General features: G+C 41.0%; 1 protein-coding gene across 1 annotated transcript; it reads left to right on the forward strand.

Moving 5' to 3' along the window:
- Position 1: 1 nt before the first annotated feature.
- LOC120589622 (C-type lectin domain family 10 member A-like) lies at positions 2–23128 on the forward strand. Its single transcript, XM_039847133.1, has 11 exons — positions 2–3940; positions 19467–19554; positions 20172–20288; positions 20599–20694; positions 20790–20861; positions 20965–21036; positions 21145–21231; positions 21338–21489; positions 22462–22568; positions 22708–23055; positions 23099–23128. Exons 1-10 carry the CDS (start codon positions 3932–3934, stop codon positions 22862–22864), a joined length of 957 nt encoding a protein of 318 aa, XP_039703067.1. The 5' UTR covers positions 2–3931; the 3' UTR covers positions 22865–23055; positions 23099–23128.
- The last annotated feature ends 1824 nt before the right edge of the window (positions 23129–24952 follow it).

The raw sequence follows: 24952 nt of genomic DNA on the forward strand, positions 1-24952 counted from the left end.
AGATGAAGTAACTGAAGCTTCCAGAGGTTAGGTGAATTGCCCAAATCGCCCAGCTAAAAAAATGGTGGAAATATTTGAATTTGGGTCTGTCCAACTGCGGGACCATACAAGGAGAACAAGAAGATCGTACAAGAAGACCTAGGACTGAAATAGAATCTGCCACAGTGGAGGGAGATGGCTTGGAGACAGTTTGATATCAAACTGGCCTGGAAACGGCAGAGCCTTTTCCAAGACAGTTTATAATTCTAAGATAGGGGTTACTGGGAATGGAAAGGATCCTTGTGATCAGAATCACTAAAGACTTAGAGATTAAAATTTTAAAAACAAAGTAAGAAATCCGAGAATTGAACCCAGGTATTGATTTCTTGAAAGTGTTTATAAAAAGGTATCCTTAAGGATTAAGATTACCATTATTTTACTTCAGCTATTTGAATCAAGAGATGTGTTCTTTGGTTTAATTATTAAACAAAATCATAGAAAATTCAACAATGTATAGTTTGGAGCATGCATCACCCAAAAGCCACATGATGGCAGTGTTTCCTAATTGTTGAGAAGTTTCTGCAACTAAAAAACCCAGCTTCTTAAGTAGTGAAACTGTAAACCTAATGAACACAGCCTGACCTTTGATGGCTCTCTACTGCCTATAGGAGGAAAAAAAAAATCAAATTTCTCTATACTTTGGGTATAAGGCCTTTTACAACCAAAAGTAGACTCAGAATATTTTTCCATTCCATTTCCCTTCCTTCTTTTATACACTCTACCATCAGCCAGTGTCTCACCTGCTCAATGGACATGCCTGTCTTTCTCACTCCTGAATTTTTGCATATGTCATACCCTCTGCATGAAATGTCCTGGGTAGGGTACAGGAGTCCACGAAGGTTTAAGGTCCTGCCGTGTACACCCTTAGAAAGTGGTGTCACTGGTTTTAGCACCACTGTGCTTTCACCACCTGACTACGTCTACTAGTGCCTCGAGGTCAAAGAACCACACTGATCTGCAGAGTTCTCAGTAGAACTATACGGGTTAGAAGATATGAATGTCTACGAAAAGGTTAAATGAGATTTTTTTTTCCCTATGTGGTGAGTATTTTTCTTACCATTTTCCAAAGTTTATAAGAAAATGTTGATCTCCCTATCTGGACTCTAAAAACAAAAGAGAAGAAAGGAGTTAAAATAAGTTTTGTCATTTGCTCCTTTCCACAAAATATAGACACCTACCATGCCAGATGCTATGCTTAGGGCTAGGGATACAGATATAAATAATACAGTCTCTCCTCTCCAAGCTCCCATAATCAAATTAGAGAAAAAGTGAAATAGAGAAATCTCAACCAAAGAGGAGGACACAGACACCAAAGAGTGGTGTATGGGAGGAACTGACTCATTCTGCTCGGGCCTGTTGGGAAGGCTTCACAGAAAAGGAGCCCTTTGAGCTGGGTCTTGAATGATGAGTAGGAGTTTGCCAGATGGATATGTGGGCAAGGGCATTCCAGGCAAAGGGAGCAGCTTGTGGAAAAATCACAAAGGCATGAACCAGCTTGGCATATCGTTTATTGTTCGAGGATCTGTAAGTAGCTACTGTGTGGAGAACAGAGAGAGTGTAGGACAATGCAGGACAAAGCTGCTGGGGCAGAGGGTCCCACTATGAAAAGTCTTGAAGGAGTTTAAATGTTTTCCCAGAGACTGATTCCCTAATTAACATTCACTAATATTGACTAATGTTGGAAGCTGAACACAGAGGAAAGAAACTCATATCACAGTCAGAGGGATCTGGAGAGTCTGAGGTTATACACATTTTGTGTCCAGGAAATTTCTTTGAAATATCTTGTTTTATATTGAAAATTCATGTGGAATTTTGCATCCTACTTCATTCTACTTCATAATCTCTAATGCATACTTTCATAGAAAAATAGTGCTTTATATCACCAGATAAATTATTTAGGTTTTCTCCCCAAGTCTTCTCCACTGATGGTGCAGCAGGGTCTCCTCTAGGAAGTCATCCTGACCACACCAACTCATAATTTGCATTAGATGCCTCCTCTTTTGCTTAATTAATCCTCATCAGAGCACTTCTCAGACTGGTGAAATCATCCATTTTTGTCTTCTTCCCCCCACCCCCATATAGCTCCTGGAGGTGGAAATTTACATTATTGATTTCTGGATCTTTTACATCCAAAGGTGCCAAATGCAAATGACGAATGATTGAATGAGAGAAACACTGAACGAGGGACTCATTGCATGAGTGGACTCAGAGACTGGTGCTCCACAGGTTGTGGCAATATTACAAGAACGGGTTGCTGATGGACCAAACTGGTAATGCTTGCCCACGTGGAGAAAGCCCCAGAAGTAGATACTGAGCCAGGTCAGGTCTTTAGGGACATCAAAAGAGAGGGTCAAGGTCTGTACATGATTTGTTTTGGGGACCACAGGATCTGGAAGTATGTTTGTTTGTGAACTCTGAAACTGCTCTGGCGTTTTCACATGGGAACCACTGTGGGAGGTTTTGGGAGCCTCAGGGGTCTGCAACCTTTGGGAAGCCCTGAACTGAGCCCAGCTATTCCTTGGGCACACCCACTGGAGGCTCCCTCTGTAGAAGGCGCATGGGAAGGAAGGGGAAAGACAAGGATAGATGGCATTACCCACAAGAAATATGGCTCTATTTGAGGTATGCAAAAATATGAGACTTTCTGGTGTTTGGCCCAGCTGATCTTGGGCTTCTAAGTGGGTTACTAAGGCCACTGCTGTCACCATTGGACACTAGATGTCACTACTGGCCCTCTGTGCCCACAGGGCCTGGAAACTGCTGAAGCTCAGAAACTTCTCTGCTTCCTTCACCACGAGCTCTAAATCCAATTTAAGGATCAGTATTCCTGACCACCTGAACCCTGGTCATGTTCTTTCATTCTATCTGGAAGAGTGAAAGAAGGAAAGAGGGCACCTGGTGTTTTCGATGTCTACAGGAAGATGGGTTCTGCCTCTCGTCAAAAATAATAGGGTGGAACATGTCAATCACACCTCAATAAAGCGGAATAATAATAATAATATAGGAATTTCTCAAAGGAAAATTTTCAGGTGCAAGGCAGCCTAAAACATACACTAAAAGCAAGTCGTCAGGATGGAAATGGGATTTGAATTGAGGTAGCAGTGTGCATGCATCCTACAAAAGCAACTTGCATGTGGTAAATTGTTAAAAGCATAGTTCTTGATTTTTAACTACAACATTTTCTAGGCATCTAGACTGTTGGTGAGACTTCAGTAAAATAAGGCTTAAAAAGGACCAGCTCAACTCTAGGCGCATGGTAGGGTCTCTACAAATGGAGTTCACTTCCATTTCATTTCCACTCAATTTCTGGCCACATGTTGTCACCCTTTCATCTCTACTTCGATTCACTCTCTATTCCAGTTCCCTGCGCTCCTCAAGTCTTGATTTGAGAGGTAGAGTCACACCGGAAAGGCAAGGGGTAATATCTATTGTTTCCCCTCTGCAGTACCCAAACTTTCAGCTATCTCTGAATTTTCTGGGCCTATTGTCTGCCTTCCCAGCCCCATCCTGAAACCTCACATCTGATTTAAAGGGCCCAGCCTCTTAGGGGACTCTGTTGACAACCCCCAGATCTGCCCTAGGGTTGCAGTGGCCCTGAATGGCCAGAATCTGCTTCCCAGCTGAATAGTGTCAACCAGGACCAGAAGCCAAGGTGGAAGGAGACAGCGAGTCAGATAACAGGTTTTCTTGCAACTGTAGAAATGTAAATTAGACATTCTGGAGATCTAATATGTGTAATCTTTTCCCAAGGAAGAAATCCCTGTGTGGACACTGGGAGGAGTGGGGTGGTGACTGACCGAGCCCTGGGAAGATCTTGAAACCACTGGGAGGGTGTGTGAACTTGAGAAGCTGTGACTTTTGCCACTGATACCACACAAATCTCGTCTTGTCTATGTACAAGGTAGGCCTTTTCCTTTCAGTGCCCTTCTGAACAGAGCTCCTCTTGTCTGCCTCGAATTGTCTTGCCCCTGCTTACATTTCAATGTCATTTCCTTTGCAAAGATTTCTCCCTACCTCTCCCCTACCTTCAAAGCATTTTAAGTAGTGGATAGCCTCTCTTCCTAAGGGTTCCTTCCCTCTATCTTATTCAGACAAACAGCTTTTCCCAGCTTTAACCATCTCTGTCTCAAGCTCTAGTCATATCTCTTTTTCTTGATTCATAACCAAGAATTTCTTGCAATGGGACGGATCCTAGTTTAAAACATGTTTGTTTAAACCATGTTTGTTTTAAAACCGAGTTTAAAGAGTGTGGGAGCAGAGTCTGGCCTGGAGGGAAGTCACAACTGAGTAAACCTACGAGAGATAAGGGCAAGGCCTTGGGCATCTGGTCAATTGGCTGCCTCGGATAGGCGTCCTGATTTATGGGTTATGAGTTTACCCCTCCTGGACCCAGGGATCTGGGAGATGTTCCAGGACAGTGGCCAGTGAGAGCTGAGAGAAGTGAGCAGCAAGTTGGGGTAAGATCAAAGCCCGAGCTCCATAGTACATAAAGCTTGACTGTTCTTAAGTGGCTTGTGTTTCTGGATTCATTTTCCTGTTGTCCTTGAGGAGAGCTGATTTATTCCCTGATTACACAGCACCTAGGGTTAAAGCTTTCTGAGTGCTTATAGAAATGTTACAGACCTGAAAAAGTTAATTGACTCCAAAATACAAAAAGGAAACTATAAAAATCTAAACTAATGAATGTTTAAACATTTAAATAAATGTCTGCAAAACATAATCTTAGTCAATCAACTTCTTTGTTAAATTTCATGTTCCCGAAATTTCATTACATTCAAAACAATTTGCAAGTTAATTTTTCTCACTTCCCAGAATTTCCTATATATTCATGATAATTGCCAAGAAATCAGAGCCAATCAATCATAGATTCGATGAGTTCCTTGCTGATAGTTCTGAAACAGAAAATCTTTTCAAAAATCTTAACAGCAAAAATATTACATTTAGTGTGAAATATGAGTGTATTTTAATACCCTCAATATTAAAAGTAATATAGCATAGTGGTAGGAACACTGACCCTGGAACCAGGCTGCCTGGGTTCGAATTCTGGCTTTGCCACTTATCAGCTTTATGACTTAAAACAAATTACTTAATCTATTTGTGCAATAGTTCCCTTATCCATAAAACAGATGATGATACAATAGCACCTACTTCTGAGGATAAAAAGGTTATGATGATGATGATGATAGCACTTTGTTACTATCAGCACAACTTCTTAGGGTTGTTATGAGGATTAAATGAGTTAATATTTGTTAAGTGTTTAGGACAATTCCTGTCAAGAAGTAAGCACTATTTAAGGGTTTGTTTGTCTAAATAAATAAACAAACAGAAGAGCTTTTGATCCTTGAGTGTTTGCTTACGTGTTTAAGTGTTCACCTGGGCTGGTGAACCTAAGAAGAGTGTTTAGCCATGAGAGGACCTGTGTACACTTGGGCCTTCAGGATGGAGGCAGAGCAAAAAGGGCTCCAAGAGAGTTGCTGTCTAGTTTTTGGGCTTCTCCTGCCTGAGCTAACTCATGGAGTTTCTAGTTTGGTTTTATTAAGAAAGCTATCCAGTTTGGTTTTATTAAGCAAGCTATCCAGTTTGGTTTTATTAAGGAAGCTATCTTCCTAACTCCTCCCAAATCTAATTACCCATTTTGGCACTGACTTGCTCTACTCTTGAATAGCCTCTGGCTCTGCTGACCATCGTACATACATCTCCTTGACTCTACCTGTTACCTCTCCAATATCTGAGGGTCGCTCTCATTTTCATCTTTGTCTTTGGGTTATGGGTCCAACATCCCACGATGCCATTCAGTATTGAGAATGGCGATGAGAAGTGGCAGTGCCTTAAAAGGTCAGTGGATGGCAGTTTATAGTAATATCAGTCCCAGAAAGAAAGAAAAATCATGTTGGTGGCACATCACAAGCCCTTTGGGAATGCAGAAGCAGTGTATGCTATAAATAAAAAACCATGTCTATTAGTTGTAATGCTGCTGGCTGCAAGTAACAACTTGGCTTGAACAATAACAAAGTATATTATCTCACATATCAATAAGACTAGAGGTAGGAAGACCCAACAACATCATTGAGGAATCGGTTTCTTCCTATGCTTACAATCCGTCACCTCAGTGTGTTAGCTTTTTTCCTCTGAAGGTTGCAACATGGCTGTAGCAGTTTCAGATATGTCATTCAGGTATAACAATGCAGAAGAAAATGAGCACATCTCTTTCAGTGTGTTCCCCTTAGCAGTAAGGAAATCTTTGCCTATGGCCCCCAGGAGATAACCCTTCACCCATGGTCAGATTTATATCCTGTGTCCACAACTAGCCACTGACAAAGGGTATACTCTCAACAGGTCCTACCTCTGGGACTGGGCTGGAGCCAGACTCACCTGAAGCACATGACTGTATGGAGTAGGATGGACTCCTAAACACCATTTAATGTTAGTAAGGAAGGAGAAAAAAGAATCAGTGTTGCATAGGACACCAAGAGTTTTTTGTTAAGCCATCTGTGAATTCACCATTAGTGCCTGAAAGGACTTGGAGAGGTTGGAAAACCAAAGATTACTTGGAAGGGGCCCAATCTTGGAACTCTGGTGGGTACTTCTTGTTTGTTACTATTAATGTGATTTGTTCCCTCTGATTTTTACTACAAATTTCTTCTTCTTGTTTGTTACTATTAATGTGATTTGTTCCCTCTGATTTTTACTACAAACTTCTTCTTCCACCACATATACATACAAGGAGCATGAAGAAACACCTACACTCTGTACAAAGGACCAGACATAATGTCTGGCATGAAGTGGGCATCAATATAACAGCAATAAATAAATAAATGCATTTCTCTCCTCCCCAATCTAGATGAGCATACTCACATCCTAACTGATCTCCCTGCCTCCAGCTGGTCCCAGAAATCCATTCTCTTCATTGCAGCAGAGTAATTTTTTTTTTCAAAATTCAAATCTGATCTATCCACAAAGGCTTTCCACTGTCCTTAAGACAAACTCCAGACTCCTTAGCCAGGAGCACAAGGCCCTTTATCATTTGAATCCAGCCTGAAAACCACATCTTTAGAGCTCTCTCTCTTGTATCCTCAGCTTCAGCCCACTTGAAAAGTAAATGACGGAAGCGTGAATAGGCATGGCATGGCTAAAATCTGGGTGAAACATCACACCAGTAAAATCTGAGGAGGGACTGGATGCACTTTAGCAGTCATTTTCTAATTTTAAAAAATCTAAAATAGAAATATAAGGAAACTTCTTAAATTTAATAAAGGCTGTTTCTCAAAAAGGGCAAATATCCTAAAGAGAAAATCATTAAATCTATTTCATTAAAAAGCAAGGATACCCATTACCACCATTTTTGCCCAACAATGCCCAGAGGTTCTAGCAAGTATAAAAAAGGAAGTACATATTGATAGGAATGAATACCTAGAAGACACAAGAGGCTCTAGTATAAAAAATTATCAGAATTAATAAGAAAATTTGGCAAGGTGGCTAGATACAAGATATATAAATGTAGAACAGTAGCTTTAAGTTCTTTTCCTAGCAATAGGAAAGCTAAACTCCCACTATAAAATACTTAAAAGTGCTGGATTAAAAAAAAATTCTTTTTAAATTAGTGGCTTAGCTAGAAAGAAAGTAAGAAGATTCTTATAGCTAAAGCATGAATCCAGAGATGTAAGCAAAGGCTAAAGCAGATAGCCACCCGAAGAGCTACTGGAGTTTCAAACTGTTTCAAACTGAATGCCTCTGTAGCAAGCAATGAAGGTTTGGGCCCACATGAGGTGGAGAGTTAGAGTGCAATGGCAGCCTCAAGAAGGACCACATAAAGGACAAGAAAGACACTGGTCTTCCAGAGAAAAGAGGATTCTCATAAAAATTTATAACCACAGCCTGCCTTTAAAAGCAGGATCAGGGCACAAATACACATATCATTTGAGGTCTAAGAAATGTACAGCTAAGTGATATATTTAAAGTAGTTTCAGCTTGGAAGGACCTCAGGCACCTAGCAGAAGCAAATACAAATCCTCTCTGGAAGAATATACCACCAGACCAGACCCGAAAGAATTTTGGGAGACAAAGTTCCAAAAACTAAGAGCTTATAGTATAAAAATAAAATCACAAAACACAAAAGAAAATGAGATATTAGGAATGAGAGTCAGCAGAAATAGCAAAGAGCAAAATAAAACTGTGTGGAGTTTAGATGTTGGAATTATTGGGAAAATACAAAATCATTATATCTAGTAGGTAGAAGGGAATTTGAAAAAAGCTAATAAATAAAAAAAAGAAACTATCAAAAGAACTAGAGAGGTTTCCAGTGAAGTGTGCCCATAGCTGTTGCCACTGTTTCAGGCACAATAGTGAGGCTGAGACCGGAGCTGGTTTGCTGCTCACTAAGTGCTGGAGCTGGTGAGGTTGGTGGGGCTGCTGGGCTGCTGGGGTTGGTGGGGCTGTTGGTGCTGGTGGGGATGCACATGACAATAGTGTCTCAGAACACTGGTGTGGAGATTAACATGGTGGGCAACTTCTACTTGGAAGAGCAGAGTAGCTAGGTTGAGTCCCTTCAGAAATACAAACAGAAAATCAGAAATTTGATTAATCACCTACTTTATTGGAATTCTACAAAATGTACCATTTGGATGCTACAATGTTGATAGAACAAGCTTCCCGGGCCAGGCAAGGAATTGGGGCAATTCTCAGGCAGAAAGAACCAGAGGATGTGTGACCCAAGCCCTCTTTGACTTTAATGAGTATGATGTAGATCTTGCCTTTAAGAAAGAAGACACTCGAGAATCCAGGAAAAGCCTGAAGAGCAGTGGTGGAATGAGGACAGCAAAGGCAAGAGGGAGTTAGTCCCAGTCCCTTATGTTGAGAATAGACCTACCATCATCTCAGGATTGGCTCCAATTGGTGCTCAGTGAACTGATAAAGATCTCAGGATTAATGTGCATGGTCAGATGGCAGGGGAATGTAATGTAAACAAGGTTACTTCTCATTCACTCATGTCTATCTGCTGGATCAACAGAACCCAATGAGGACTTCAGCAGAACATAGCTCAACAAACAGTTTTGCTGACAAAAGGGAACAAACTGTTTTTTAGCTTTTTGCATCTGCCATCTATATAATTTCTTACAGATGTCTAAGGCAGTCTAGTTTATGTAAGCATTCTGTTCCTTATGATCTTTTAGGACAAAATTATTTTATCTGTAGTTGCAGTTCACCATGGTCAAGGTATGAAACTGGAGAGTTTATGTGCTAACTTCTGAATTGGCTAATTTTTTATAGTAGTGTCTATGCTTATGTGTGTAGAAGGGATAGTGTTTTGCCCCTTATTCTCAAATCAACCAGTGGAAAACTGATGGTGTCATGAGGGTTGTGCACTGCTTATCTTGCTTTATTTAATGATTTTCTTTCTCATTCTGAATCCATTCTATCAAATGGCAATAAGACTGTTCCCATCCACCCCCACAAAGTAATTGTGCACCACGTGATAATACACAATGGGATTGCTTTTTCACTTATAAAACATGACCAGCTATGACTCACTTTGACATTTCAAATTCTAATAATTCTAGGGGCATGACTAGATGCATTTGTCTTCCTTTCTAGCCAATGATTCATATATTTTTCTTCAGATTCTGTTCAGATTCTTGTCCTTTCCTCCCGAAACTACAAGTAGATTAACTCTAAAAGAAGTGTATTTTGGATTTCATTAACCAATGTCACCATAAAAAATTAATTATTTTTTTTAAAGTGTATATTTTTATTCCAGATGAGAAGCAGGATGCAGAGCCCTGTACTCAGTGCATAGCGTTAAGCCAGTACTGGGTCCACTAAACACCCACCTCTCTGCATTCCCCCAAGTGGTCATAGAACATTCACAGTGCATTATAGCAGTTTAATAGACTCTATACTCTTGGCTTTCCTTTCATAGTCGTGAGACAGCTGCCACTGCCCCAAACATCATATTCTCAACAAGGAAATATCCACAGCAAGAAGACAACAGGAGGGTTCCTCATTTAGACATCTTTCATTTTTCATGAGGGATGAAAATCTGTCGCAGAAGCTCCAGCAGGTGTCATTGGCCAATACTGAGTCACATGTCTACCCCTAAATCCGTACCAACAAAAGAGAGCTGGTGTTCTCTCATAGGTTTGAATCAATCATAATTCAGCCCTTGGTAGTGAAGGGGTTAAGGAGCCCCAGACCTGCATAGGAAGGAGTTGAAAATGACCACAGAGGGTGTTGGCCAAAGAGCAGAGAATGATGGTCTGCAGCGAGAAAGAGGAGTAAAGCTGATGGTGAAGTAAATAAAGAGACTCTTAAGGTTTCAGCTCCCCTTTCCAGTCTATCTCAAGCCTTCAGCCACTTGCTTGCCCTTGAATCACCTATTGGTTTCCTAGGGCTGCCTTAACAGAATTCCACAAAAACAACAGAAATGCATTGTCTCACAGTTCTGGAAGCTAGAACTCTGAAATCAAAAGGTTATGCTCTATTTGAAACCTGTAGGAGAGAATCCTTCCTTGCATCTTTCTAGCTTCTTGTGGTTTGTGGGCAATTCTTGATATTCCTTGGTTTGCAGCTACAGCACTCTAGTCTCTGCCTCCATGGTCACATGGCTTTGTCCTCCGTGTGTCTCTGTCTCCTCTCTCCTTATGTGGACACAAGTAATATTGGAGTAAAGGCCCACCCTACTTTAATTTGACCTCAACTAATTACATTTGCAACCACTCTATTTCCAAAAAAGGTCACATTCACAGGTACTGCTGGGGGTATATGATCACCCAAGAGCCATTTTATCTCCTTTGAAACGAAGTCATTTTTTCAGAAAAAGGCCTGGTATAATTTTGAATAAGGGAGCATAAATTTTTTTGCATAATTTTTTGTTTGCATAATTAGAGAGCCAGCATGAGAAGTTTCCTAAAATTAAAAAACTGTTTTCTTTTAAAATGTATTCTTGCCAGACAGAAGAAAATTCAGAGTAGTGGTGGTCGTTTTAATTTGTGAAAATGTAGCTTTTATTTATTTTGCGTGTGTGTGTTTTATTTTTTTCTTTTCATTATTATTATTTTTAAATTAAGTTTATTGGGGTAACATTGGTTACTACAATTATATAATTTTCAGGTGTACATTATAAATTGACATTTGTATGTTTTGTGTGTTTACTTCAGCTACCATATATTTGATCCCCCTTACCCACTTCATTCTCCCTCTACGCCCCTATATTTGACCCCCTTTACCCCATCTACGTTCCCCCTCTTCCCCCACCCTCTATCCTCTGGTAACCACTAGTCTACAGTCCATGTCCATGAGTGAAAATGTGGCTTTTAAATAACACTTTTTTGTTCAATTTGCAGACCTCCTGATGTGCCAGATTAGTTATGCTTCCTCCTAGTCCTTCCCCCCTTCCTGGATATTGATGTTTTAATATTCAAAACCTGTTATCAATTGCATATCCTCATCTAACCCAACCACCCCTAGCATTCAGAGCTGTGACAGCCTCCCTTTTGTGGTACCTGTGACACTGCCACACCCAACCAAGCTGGGATTGCTTGATTTTGTCTTTGTTGTAGGAGTGACAGTTACAGTGTGACCTTGACTCACTCATTCCAAACTTGGAGAGCTTGTACAAGTTGGTAAAAATTTCTAATTAGATATTTGTAATGTCATCTTTCATTTGTTTTTAATTAAAAATACACTTTATACAATTTAGAAAATCTGAGTACAGAATGATATTACATGAAAAGTATACAATAATAATATTTACAGCAGATAAGGTCCTCAGAATCAAACCTCGGTGTAACCACTTCCTGCCCACCACTCAGGCACAGCGACTGCTCTCCATACTCTCTGCCCTGAGTTGGGAGCAGATATGCACATAAGCCATGAAAAAAGATTCAACTGGATATCTGAATAGATTTTCAAAATCCATAACAGAAGCAACTTTCTCAAAGCCAAGGTGATTCAAAATTTGTAAGAGTCATTTGGTGGAGGAGAGAAAAGACTTTTCAAATTACAAAAGTTTGACTTTCAATATCAACAGCCAAAATCATAGGAAGGAGCAAAACCAGGACCCCAGAGACACAGCCCAGTGGAGACATGACACCAGAAACCCTTCAGGTATATAAAGAGAAACACCATATTTTAGAGCAGGGTTGTCCTCAAACTCTGGCAATCTGAACCTCTGGGCTTCACACTTCAGGGGGCCATCCTCCAGCTCTATCCTTTCCCATGGAAAGAGGAATCTACATGCTCACCCTGAGCCATACCTGCCCTTCTGGATCACCCTTTGGACACCTGGGAGCCCAGATCACCTGCCCCAAACACCCTGAGCTTGTGTCAGAGGGAGCAGGACCAGAAAGGTCTAAGGGTGAAGTTTGTTGTTCTATCACATCTTTTTTCACTTCCTGCCTCTGAATTTCCCCAGAATTGTTGGTCTCCAGATATTTTTGACTTGGGTCCAGAGGAACCCATTTCTCTTCTCTTATCCAATGCAGACCTGGGCTCCTAGAATCTGAACCCCTGATCCAGCTTCATCAGGTTGGCTCAGCTCTAGCCTTCCCTCCGCTCAGAAGCAAAAGTCAAACAAGGACTCGAGACCATGGGAAGGAAGAGAGAGGGTGATGAAGAAGATTTCTTGCCTGGACTAGGAGGGGAGGAACCAGGGATAGGAGCAAATTTTTACTGAACATCAAATCTGTGATGGGGATTGTGCGAAAAACTTGCCATACATTAACCATTCGATTCCTATAAGAACCTCAGGAGGCATTTTGGATGATGAACTGAGACTCATTAAATGATATGCTCAAAATCTCATAAGAGAGAGCCAGGATTCAAACTCAGTAGTGCCCAACACCCTGGCCCACACCCTCTGCACATGCATTCTTTTCACAAAAGGAGTTTAGTTCCCACCAATAACCCTTGTAAATCCTACTAAGACGGCTTCATTGAGTCCATGCACACATGATGAGGGAACTTGAGTGCCTTGAAAGGTGGAGAAGGAAAGCCAATATATTATAGCTTTTATCTTATATATAAATGGAGTCATCTTCTGTACCTTACCTTTTTAAAATTAATAATATAGCATAAACTTCTTTCTATATCAGAGAGAAAGATATATTCCACTCATTTTAGAAACTGTTTAGTGTCTTATTCATTCTCTCTTAGGCAGGGAAATGACTGTTGTGTTCAGGGGACAGCAAGAATGCTGATGTGGCTGGAGTGGACTGAGCAGGAGGAAAGGAGTAGCAGATAAGTTTGGAGAGTCAAGGGGTGTGGAATGACTGGGTCTTGAAGGCCACTAGAAAGGATTTGCCTTTACTGTTAGTCCAATAGGAAGATTTTTGGAAAGTTTTGACATAGGAATCACAAGATGAGGCTCACCTTATAACAGGATCATTCTGCCTGCTGGATTGTGACTTGTAGAAAGGCAGCAAGGAGGAGAGCATGAAGACCTTGAGGTGAGATGCAATAATAACTTGGCCAGGGTAATAGAAGTGGAGTGAGAAAAGCATTTACATTCTGGATGTATTTTAAAGGTAGACTTGTCATGATTTGGATGAGGGGTTTGAGAGAATGACAGAGTCCAAGATAATTACAGGTTTTGGGCTTGAGAAACTAAAAGGATGGAGTCTCAGTTAATTGAGATGGGGAAGATTATGAGAGAAGCTGGTTCTATGGGTGGGATGGGGAGATAAGCTTTGTTTTGGACATGCTGAGTTTGAAAAGCCCGTTGACTTCCTAATAGATTTTTTTTTCCTATGTCCTTTGGTAAACATTTATAATTTCTTCAAAAAGGTTTTGTCAGTCCCAGCAAGATACAGATGGCAACACAAAAGGATTTAACTGAAAAGAGTTTAATGAAGGGATATTTTCAGAGCATGAGCAGAAATGAGAACAACAAAGGTGAATGAAGCCCCCTGTAACTGGGAGCAGCAATGAGCCCACACCTAGGGGGAAAGCAGAGGCAGGAACATGATAGTGGAGCCTTGAGAGGTTTTGGAGCATGGAAGAGGGCCATTGGCCAGGAGCATTAGAAGGCAGTTCCACCAGAGCCATAACAACTAGAGGAGAGCAGGAAAAGCAATATATATCTCTTTTCCTGTCTTCGGAGCTACTTACCAGTGCCTTCAATTGGAAGGACTCAAAAGATGTCATATGGCAAGGATGTTGTGATGATGCAGTCCATAGCACTCAGCTTCCTAGAGCACAGCAGGGCAGAAAAGAATGGAGAATGTGTCTGGAAGAAGACTCAAAAAATAACCAGCACTGTCCCTTACTTTTGCCACTCAGCATTCATTGTTGGTCTTCACTTGGCTGAAGAAATCCATGTCCCCAACAACAGGAGTAAACACAAATGGTTTATGTCTCATCAAGTGATAATGATATTCGGTCATCCTTTCAGCTAGAACCTAAATGTAATATTAGGCTTGACAAAGACATTTCCTATAAGTGAGCAGGGGAAGAGGGAGAATAAATTAACATGAAATACAATTCTACTCTTTTTCAGTAGCTGGTCATGAGGCATAAAATGGTATACATAGCTTCTTTCTTCCACTCACTTTTCCATGATCCCTTTATCCTCTGCTAGAACCTCAGTTTATAAGGTTGTTTTTCATTTGGTGGGCTAAACAAACTTTCATTCTCACATAACATAAGCCCTTAGAGTTCCTGTCTTGTCTCGGTTGCCACTATTTGCTACTGACCATTATTACTAGTCATAGAAGTACTAAAGCCACTGCAGCAACTCCTCTGGATTTCCAATATAGTCCTCTTTGCCCCCATGATGTAACGGCCTTCCATTTCCCCTTGGTCACTGAGATCAACCTCTTCCACCAGAATAAGAACTCTTTTCTCTGCCTGTTGTTGGTTCAGCAGCACAAGGAACTGAAAATGAACAGGAATGATTCTTAGGTGGGAGTTTAAGAGAACAATGATTGTTTTCCATGTGAGAACATTCATTCCTTGGCACTAAGATCTTCAAACCCACTGAGCCCACGATTGTGAGACAGGAAATAAAAATCTGTAAGTGAAATATTAAGTAAATTAGTAAGAGGACACACTCTCACCTTCATACTTTGGTTCCCAGACTTGTGCACTATCTCCATGAGGGATATGGCATGATATATTGTATAATGAATATGCCATATCCTGTAGAACAGCACCCCCAAACTTGTAGGGTATTGTCTCCCACCTAGTGCTGTAATAGCACCTTCAAAAAACTCTCCTACCACTCAGTCCAGCTATCTATCTGAGTGTTATTCATATGGCAATGCCACAGATATCAGTCCATTGTTCCTTTATTATGAACTGAGTTCCTTAGTTGGAGGTGATAGCATGAAAGATAACATGGTATATATACATCCATGAATGGAGATGCTGGCAGAAGCATAATGGGAAAGGAAGTCATATCCATATTCAGAATACGTGCTTATTTTTCTGAGGGTATATTGCTGCTCCCTTCATGATGCAAGGAGTCCAATGTAATTAACCTGCCAAGGTAAATGACTCCAAATCAAGGCTCAGTGTTGGTCTCTGCTTTGGGCAAGTTGAGTTCTCAGCAATAGCAATAGCCAAGTCATCCTTGGGAAAGAAAATCTATGTTGTTGAGCTAATATATCCCTTCCATCTCTGCTGCCATGGTAACTTTCTACATGAGTCAATTGAGTAAGCACCAGGGAAAGTTGACTGGCATTCACAAAGCAGATCATATGATCTACCTGGTTATTGAGAGCTTCTTCATCTGTGGCTGTCCTTTTTACATGGGATACAAATATCTTCATCCTATATGCTCTTTCTGAGATGTTCAGCCATATATCTCTTCCCCAAAAAAACTTGTCAACAATTTTCCAATCTTATTTTTCCCAAGACTTTGACCAGCTAGTGAATTCATTAAACCACTATCCCCTCCCACCTAAAATGAATAACCAAATGTATTGACCAAACATCTGCCTATTGAAAGAATTCCCTTCATCATTGCCTTTAGGGGCATCCCTTAAGTAAGGCTATACAGCAGCAGCCATATACTTGTGCATAGTTGTTAGCACAACTTGAAAAGCCATCTTCGAATCAAGAATATGGTTTTTACTCTCCCCTTAACTAACTATATGGAACTCCCTATGAGGTCCTAGATGTGAACTGAAGAAACTGCAGCAAAGCATTAGGAACAGGTCCAATGGAAGTGTGAGCCACCTACCAAGGCAATAGTGCCCCCCTGGACTCATCTTGTATGTATGGCACATTTGTATTTTACAATTTATTGCAACCTGTGTTTAATTCTATGATTTTGATCATCACATAAAACCTAGATCATGATGGAGATTTTAGGTCACATAGTCATTTAAAGTTTAGTAGTTAGGTTTTGAATCTCTACTAAGCCCTAGGAGCAGGCCCAGGAGCTGCTTTTCAAATAGAAAAAAGTGGTAAACAAAAGAGGGCACTATTTTATTTCAAAGTCCTAGGGGTCTACCCTGTGATTTCCATACTGGCATTTGCCAGAGGCTCAGTATAGTCCCCTTACTTGCCATAGATATTTCCAATAATATTGGGTCTGCTCAGTTGTAAGGCCTAAATAGTAGAAAGTCTTATACTTCAGTCTGAATCTGATACAAAGCCTTTTCTTGTTCTAGGCCTATTGTAACATTGGTAGCCTTATAGGTCATTCCGTTAGTAGTTCAGAGCAACAAATCCACATATGCTATATATTTTCTCAAAAATTCAAGGACGTTCGAAGCATCTTGCCTCTTTCCTCCTGATGGGCAGTGCAGGTGTGGCAACTTGGCCCTAACTTTTGAAGGGCAACCTGATATACCCAAGACCACAGGAATGTTAGCAGAGTTTATTTGCCTCCCCTAAGGTGCATGTGTCTTACAAACACATCAAGAGTGCTTGCTCCTTCCTCCTCATCTAGTCAAATTAGTATAACGTTATCAATATAATATATTACCATGATATTTTGTGCAACAGCAAGGTAATAAAAGTCCTAGATGCCCTCTGGACTAGATTGTGATAGAGAACAGTGAGTAGGCATAGAGCTGACAGTGGAGTGGACATTATGATAGAGAACAGTAGCATTGACATAAGTATGACAGTGAATATGCACTACTGTGCTTGCCCCATGAAGGTAAATTGTTTCTCATTATCTTTGTGGGTAGAAATTTAAAAGAAAGTATTTGATAAGTGAATACTGAATATTAGGTGCCAGTGAATATGCTGAATTGTTTCAGTAAAGATAATTCATCTTGAACCTTATTATTTACAATTGTATCACAACTTAATTCAGTCTTACAATGCTCAATAGACAAAACTTTCCTAAACTTTGGTAGACTAATACTATATGGCTCTAGATTTGCAAACCACAGTACAGGAGGCTTATTTATGTTCATTAGTACTTCATGCTACACCTGTATAAACAAATCAGGACAAATGCCAGCCTTTTTTGGTAATAAAGAAAAATGTTTTGAGATTGTTATCACAAGGGGGACTTTTTAGAAAAAATATCCAAAACTTAGAGATAGGCAAAACAATGAATGCATGTCTATAATTGCCATACTCGAATATTGTCTAAGAGACTCACACGAGAATTATTTAACTCTTTAGGGAAATATGCATTTGTTTGAATTATATGTAAAACTGATTAGTGTATGTTAAGACTCTATAGAAAAGCTTATATATAAGGTAAATGATTCTTGTCCAATAGCAATACAAATGAATTCTGTCTGGTAGGAAAGATTACTCAAAGATTACAGGTTTATTGTCTGGTAGGGCAAGTAAGCATTGCATCTAGTATTGCTAGGAATTTTATTCTAGCAATCTTTTTTTCTACTCCTATCAATATTTCTTTCTATCTTATATTCCTCTTTATTAGCTTTACCATCCTATTGACTCCCTCATTAATGAATTAAATAAATTTTAACTGACTTTAAATATATAATGTATAAGTTTGAAAATGTAACACATGCAGGAAAATATAAAATAAAATGTTTTGACATAATTTTCTCTAATAATTGATGTTGTAATTGACAGCTTAACATGCAAGAAGCTAGCATTTTTTAAAAACTTCTAGAACAGAAGAATTTGTCGATATGGCTGGATACGAGATCATTATAAAAATATTAATTATTTTACACTAAGGTTCTCAATGTAGGGACCATGAACTCCTTAAGATCCCTGAGACCTTGTCAGGGGTCCACAAGGTCAAAATTATCTTCACAATAATACTAATCATTCAAAATGCTTCCCATGGTTCTTGTAAGAACTGGATGGTTAATGTACAGCAAGTGTCTGACACAATCCCCATCACAGATTTAATGCTCAGTAAAAGTTTGCTCCTATATCCTGCTCCTCCCATCCCATTTCAGCCAGGAATACTCTCCTTCACCCTCTTCCCTCCTTGTGAGTAGAGTGGAGAGAGCTAGCCCAGAAATGTGGGAAATTGATGGCTGAGGCCCCAAAAGAAGCTCATAATTGGAACATGGGTCATAATTGAGCTAGAGCAGAGAAAGGGGCTCCTCTAGACCCAGGTATGCAATGGTGGAGATACCAACATCTGGAAAATTCAGATGCAAGAAGTGAAAGAGGGTGTGGGGCAGAGAAGAAGAAATAGACTGCACTTCTTGTCCCTGCTGGTCCAGCTCCCTTCTACCAAATGGTAAAAATGAGGAAGTCAGGAAAGCTCAAAAGAAGCGGAAGGGGAGGAGGCACACTCTGGAAGAGGAGAGCAAAGCTGGCCCCATATTTAACTCCCCCAGTCACGCAATTTCTGTCTGTGTTCCAATTATTGACTGCCCAAAGTTGAGGAAACGGGAGATTCCAGATTAAAGACTCCTGGGCTTTCAAACAGGAAGACCAACAGAATTCTGTTATTTGATTCCTTCCTCATTCACATCTACCCAAACTCCAAGATTTAGTTTTTTCCAACTCTGCTCATTGCTGCACAGCAAACCCAAGAATCACAGCCTCCAGACTTTCCACAGGTAATGGGGCTGGGGATACAGGTGAGACCAAGGGGACAGGGAGCAAGAAAAAGCATGGAGAGGGGACTGTGGGTCTCAGGTGGAATTGAATGGGAAGAGATATAAAAAGGCAGCTTGGAGATTTAATAACTGAGTGTAATGATCCCAATCCTAGCAAGAGACACACCCTCCATTCCAGGCCCAATGTTAGACCCAGTCCTAGCGATACATTTAGCTCCAACTTAACTTCTACCTCCAATCCCATACTCAACCGAACCCCAGCACAAAGCTCAATCCTGACCCCACTTCCAACCTCAGGTGCAAACACAGGCCCATTATTTATAGCCCTAACCCCCAGATCATTCTCAGCCAGAACTTCAATTCTTACCTCAACTCTGGCCCTGACCTTAGCTCCAACCTAGTCCCAGCCTCCCTTGTGCCCCAACTCCAGCTCCAGTCTGGCTCTGGCCCTGCCTTCATTTCATCTTTCAGAGCCTCAGTGTTGATCCAAGAATGTCAATGAAGTATGAAGACCTCCAGACCTTGGAGAGTGAGAAGAAGAGCCAGAGGTTTAGAAATGGTAAGAGGAAAGGAGAATGGTGTCTCCCAAAATACCCTCTTAATGATTTCTGCTGTCATGTCATGTCTGTACCTCTGCTATGTGCACTGGTGGGGACCCTACTCTGAGGGGGGTCAGGCCTCAGCCCCTGGGGGCTCCATTATGAAGAGGAATCAAGGTCCTCAGGAAAACAGGGACAGGGAGGACCATAGTGGGCCTGGCTACCCTGGGGGAGGCATAAGCGTTTGCACTGAGGGAAATGAATAATTGAGTTTGGAAGGGGAACATTTGCTAACCTGACAACACAGATGAGCATGTGCCTGCTGAAGGTCTGGTTTCCCCAGTTTGTTCTGTGTTCTCCTGCCCCCTCCCCCAGACCTGATGATAGGACCTTGCATATCGCCATTGTCCCTCATCAGTGTGTCCTTGTGTGTGAGGGTCTTATGTAACTGAGAATTTGTGCTGGTCCATGGGGCAGAGGCCTGGGCATCTCTTGCCCCACAATCCTCTATGTCCAGCCTCCTCCCAGCTTTACCTAAAACAGCCTTCATCCCTGACAGGTCCCTGTGGCCCTATTCTCCTCCCTTGTCTCTCTCATGTCCTGCACTTCTTTGTCCTGATGCCTCCTTCTCTCACAGGGGTGTCTCTTTCCCAGCCCTTCCTGCAGCATCTCTGCTCTGGACCCCGTCCCCATCTGCTCTCCATGGGCCTCAGCCTCCTCTTGCTGGTCGGCATCTGTGTGATTGGATCCCAAAGTGAGGGTCACAGGTTGGGCAGGGATGGGGGCAATAGTGGGGTACAGTGAGGGGGGCACCAATGGCAATCATGATGAATAAAAATGGCTGCTGGCTCTGCCACTTATTCATGGGTCATATAGCCAAATTACCTAACCTCTCTAAGTCTTAGTTTCCTCATCTGAGATCTTGGATAACAATAGCACCTGTCCCTTTGGTTTGGGTCACTGTGAGGACCCAATGAGACAATGCACGTCTAGTGCCCCGCTCAGTACTGGTCCAGAGAGAGCTGGATAAATCTCAGCACTGATTGTCCCATCTACCTGATCAGATTCCAAATTTCAGAGGGACCTGGTGACCCTGAGAACAACTTTCAGCAATATCACTTCAAATACTGTGGCTGAGGTCCAGGCACTGCACTCTCAGGGTGAGCCCCACGGGAAAGGGCTCTGGATTGGAGTGAGGTGTGGTGGAGGAGGGAGTGGGAGCTGACTCCTCAGCACTGAGTCCCATGTCCTCCAGATGACAGTTTGCAAGAAATGATAACATCTCTGAAAGCCACGGTGAAAAATCATGAACAGGAACTGCAAGCAGGTGAGACACCCTTCAGGAGTGTGTGTGCGAGGGTGAAGGTCAGGCTCTCAGCACAGAGTTGGGGGTGGGAGCGGCCTGGGGTGCTGAGTGCCCTCCCCTCCAGCCCGCAGCTTGAACGACAAGGTGTTTTCTCTGGAGAGCAAGCTGGAGAAAGAGCAGCAAGAACTCAAAGCAGGTCAGGCCTCTTCTTCCCTCCACCTAGGCATAATGTGGTGGGAGGGTATGGAGGATACCAGGCTGGGCCCCTTGTACTCTCTCCACTGCACATCTGTGTATGTCCCAGGTTATTCTGAAATGCTCCTGCGAGTCCGGCAGTTGACCAAAGACTTGAACTCCCTGAATTGCCAGATGGATGCTCTCAAGAACAATGGTGAGGGGTGTGCAGGGGAGTATCTGGCTCCATTTTCTGCTCAGGTCCCACTGGGCAGCATCTCCGACCCCCTCCCCTCAGACCGTCCCCAACCCCCTCCCCTCAGACACTCAAAATACCTGCTGTGCTGTTAACTGGCTGGAGTATGAAGGCAGCTGCTACTGGTTCTCTCGTACTGGGAAGTCCTGGCCTGAGGCTGAGAAGTACTGCCAGCTGGAGAACGGGCACCTGGTGGTCATCAACTCCAGAGAGGAGCAGGTGAGGGCTCTGGTGCTTAGGTCCCAAGATATGTCCCATTTAAGGAAGTGGTTCTCAGCTGTGGCTGCACATTAGCATCACCTGGAGAGTTTTAAAAACACTGCCATCTAAGCCAGAGATTTATAGTCATGTGTCATATAATGATGTTTCAGTCAACAACAGACCACATATATGATAGTGGTCCTATAAGATTATAATGGACCCGAAAAATTCCTTACTCCTAGTGAGCCATAGTCACTGTAACATCATAACATGGCAACATTACTCACGTGTTTGTAGTGATGCTGGTATAAACAAACCTACTGCACTGCTACCAGTTGTATACATATAAAAATACAGCACATATAATTATAGTACATAATACTTTTTTTAATTTTTATTTTTCAATTAGAGTTGACATTCAATATTATTTTATATTAGTTTCAGGTGCACAGTGTAGTGGTTGGACATTTATATACATAATACTTGATAATGATAATAAATAACTATGTTACTGGGTAATGTATTTATAGTACTACAGTTTTTATTATTATTTTAGAGCATATTCTTTCTGCTTATAAAAAAAGTTTACTTTTAAACGGTATGCCATGTTATGCCAGCAGCAGCCTCATACATCTTGTGTTTACTGCTTCTCTTGAGTGCATCATTTTCTCCGTGCTTGATTTAATTTTGTGTTATTTTCTACAGTAACGTGCTGTGTAGGTTTATAGCCTAGGAGCAACAGGCTATAACATATAGCCAAGGTATAGACTAGGCTATCCCATCTAGGTTTGTGTCATTATATTCTATGATGTTTGTACAATGACGAAATCACCCAACCCTGTTGTTAAGTGGTGCATGACAGTAATTGGCTGGGCACTCGGATAATTATCCCAAATCTCCTCAACTGATTTGACATGTAAAGTTTAGACTCTTGGTCCAAGGAGTTGGCTGGGATGGAGAGAAGTCACCATTGTCCTTCTGTCGTCCCAGAATTTTCTCCAGGAACATATAGGATACTCATATACCTGGATAGGCCTCACTGATCCTGAAGGAGTCTGGAAATGGGTGGATGGGACAGACTATGAGACCAGTTTCAAGTAAGTACATCCTGGCTTTCTGTGCCCATCTTCCTCCCTTAGCTCTGCTCCTCAAGAATCTGGCCCACTGCTCCTTCTTCCCAGACCTGGATTCTGTTCCATCTGACCTTCCTAGCTTGCTGTTGCCTTCTCTCTTCAGAAACTGGAGTCCAGGCCAGCCAGACGATTGGCATGGGCATGGGCTGGGTGGCGGCGAGGACTGTGCCCACTTCCGCCCTGATGGCAAGTGGAATGATGATGTCTGCCAGAGGCCCTACAACTGGATCTGTGAGGCCAGCCTGCACAAGGCCAGCTAGGAGAGTCTTGGAGCTGCTTTCTGTAGATCACTCAGCCACAGAAAGAGCAGGGATGGGGGAGGGGGAACATTCCCCAGAGACTCCTAACAAGACCTCTGTGGGAGAGGAATAAGCCCTGGGAGACTGGAAAACTGCTATTATTTTGAATTTTTTTCTCTTTAACTTTCAAAAGACTGTACAGAGTTCCTAAGGTGTTTCTCTTTAACTTTCAAAAGACTGTACAGAGTTCCTAAGGTGTTTCTTTTTAATTAAATTTCAGCTTGAGGTATAATCGACATATAAAATTGTAAGATATTTAAAGTGTACATTGTGATGATTTCATATATGAATACATTGTAAAAAGATTCCCCATCTAGTTAACATATCTATAACCTCACATATTTTTCTTTCTTTCTTTCTTTCTTTTTTTTTAGTGTAGACACTTAAGTTTACTCTCTTAGCAAATTTCAATTATACTATACAGTGTTATCAACTATAGTCACCATATTTTACAATAGATCCTCAGAACTTACTCATCTTATAACTGAAAGTTTGTGCCATTTTATCAACTTCTCCCAATTTCCCCCATCTCCAGCCCCTGGCAACCACTTTCTACTCTCTGTTTCTATGAATCTGATGCTTTTTAAAATTCCACATGTAAGTGATACCATGCAGTATTTGTCTTTCTCTATCTGGCTTATTACACTTGGCATAGCACCCTCAGGGTCCATCCATGTTGTTGCAAATGGTAGGATTTCCTTCCATTATTGAATAATATTCCATTGTACATATATACCACATTTTCTTTATTCATTCATCTACTGATGAACACTTAGGTGGTTTCTATATCTTGGCAACTGTGAATAATGCTGCAATAAACATAGAGTGCAGATATTTCTTCAATATTCTGTTTTCATTTCCTTTAGGTATATACCCAGAAGTGGGATTTCTGGATCATATGATAGCTCTATTTTAATTTAATTATATTATAATAAGAAAATGCAACCTAAAAATGTCTCTTGGGGAGCATTTCGTAAGGTCTTTTTTTGACAGATTTATGTGGCGAAATTATTTCTAAAAGCACCATATAATAACTTGTTTTAATTTATTATTATCATTATTATTGGAAACTATTGCCTCCCATTATTTGTTCATCTTTTAGAGTCAGTGTTACTTTATCAGATGTTCTGTTTACAACCATAGGCCATGCTTAAATTTACTTGTTCTTCCTGTGAGTCATCCCAATAACTCAAAAGTACAGAAAATTATTTTCATTGTAATTTTTATTTTATTCTTCCTTTACTTTCTTATTTCATCTTGTACAATTATACAATTGATAAGCCAATATTGATACATTATTATTAACTAACGTTCATAGTTTACATTAGAGTTTACTCTTAGTGTTGTACATTCTATGGGTTTTGACAAATGTATAATATCATGTATCCACTTCTACAGTATCATACAGAATAGTTTCACTGTCCTAAAAATCCCATGTTCCATCTATTCATCCCTTCTCTATCTCCCTCTGGAACCCTGCCAACCACTGATCTTTTTACTGTCTCTATCCATAGTTTTGCTTTTTCTATGTCATATAGTTGGAATCATATATAATGTAACCTTTTCAGATTTGCTTCTTTCACTTATCAACACTTAGCACTTACTTTTAATGTAATAATTTAAAAAGTTATATTTTTGATTCAGAATATGGGTCAATCGTTGAAAAGAGTAAGTGCGACATAAAAACCCAAAATCTAAGATTAAAAGGTAAATACTGAACAATAATATGATGTTAATGTTACATGTCAACATGAGTCTCTTGAGGTTTTTACATGATAACCCTGGGGTCACTGAGCAGGGGAGGAAGGCAGTGCCTGACATAGACAACAGATTTCGAGCAAGTAACAGCAGAATCCTCAACTTAACCCAAAAAATCAATCATCTGGTTCTCAACCATTTCTCTTACATCATCTTCTATTCTCCCAGATTAAGAAAGCTTGGAGAGCCTGGTCTAATGACTGAAAGGCTCCTACCAAAACTCATCGGTGGTGATTTTCAGACACCAGGATTAAGGGAACATCTTAAAGAGAGAGGAGAGTTCACATACAA

The sequence above is a fragment of the Pteropus medius genome, unplaced genomic scaffold (assembly GCF_902729225.1).
Source record: "Pteropus medius unplaced genomic scaffold, Ma_sr-lr_union100, whole genome shotgun sequence".
NCBI classification, from domain to species: Eukaryota; Metazoa; Chordata; class Mammalia; order Chiroptera; family Pteropodidae; genus Pteropus; species Pteropus medius.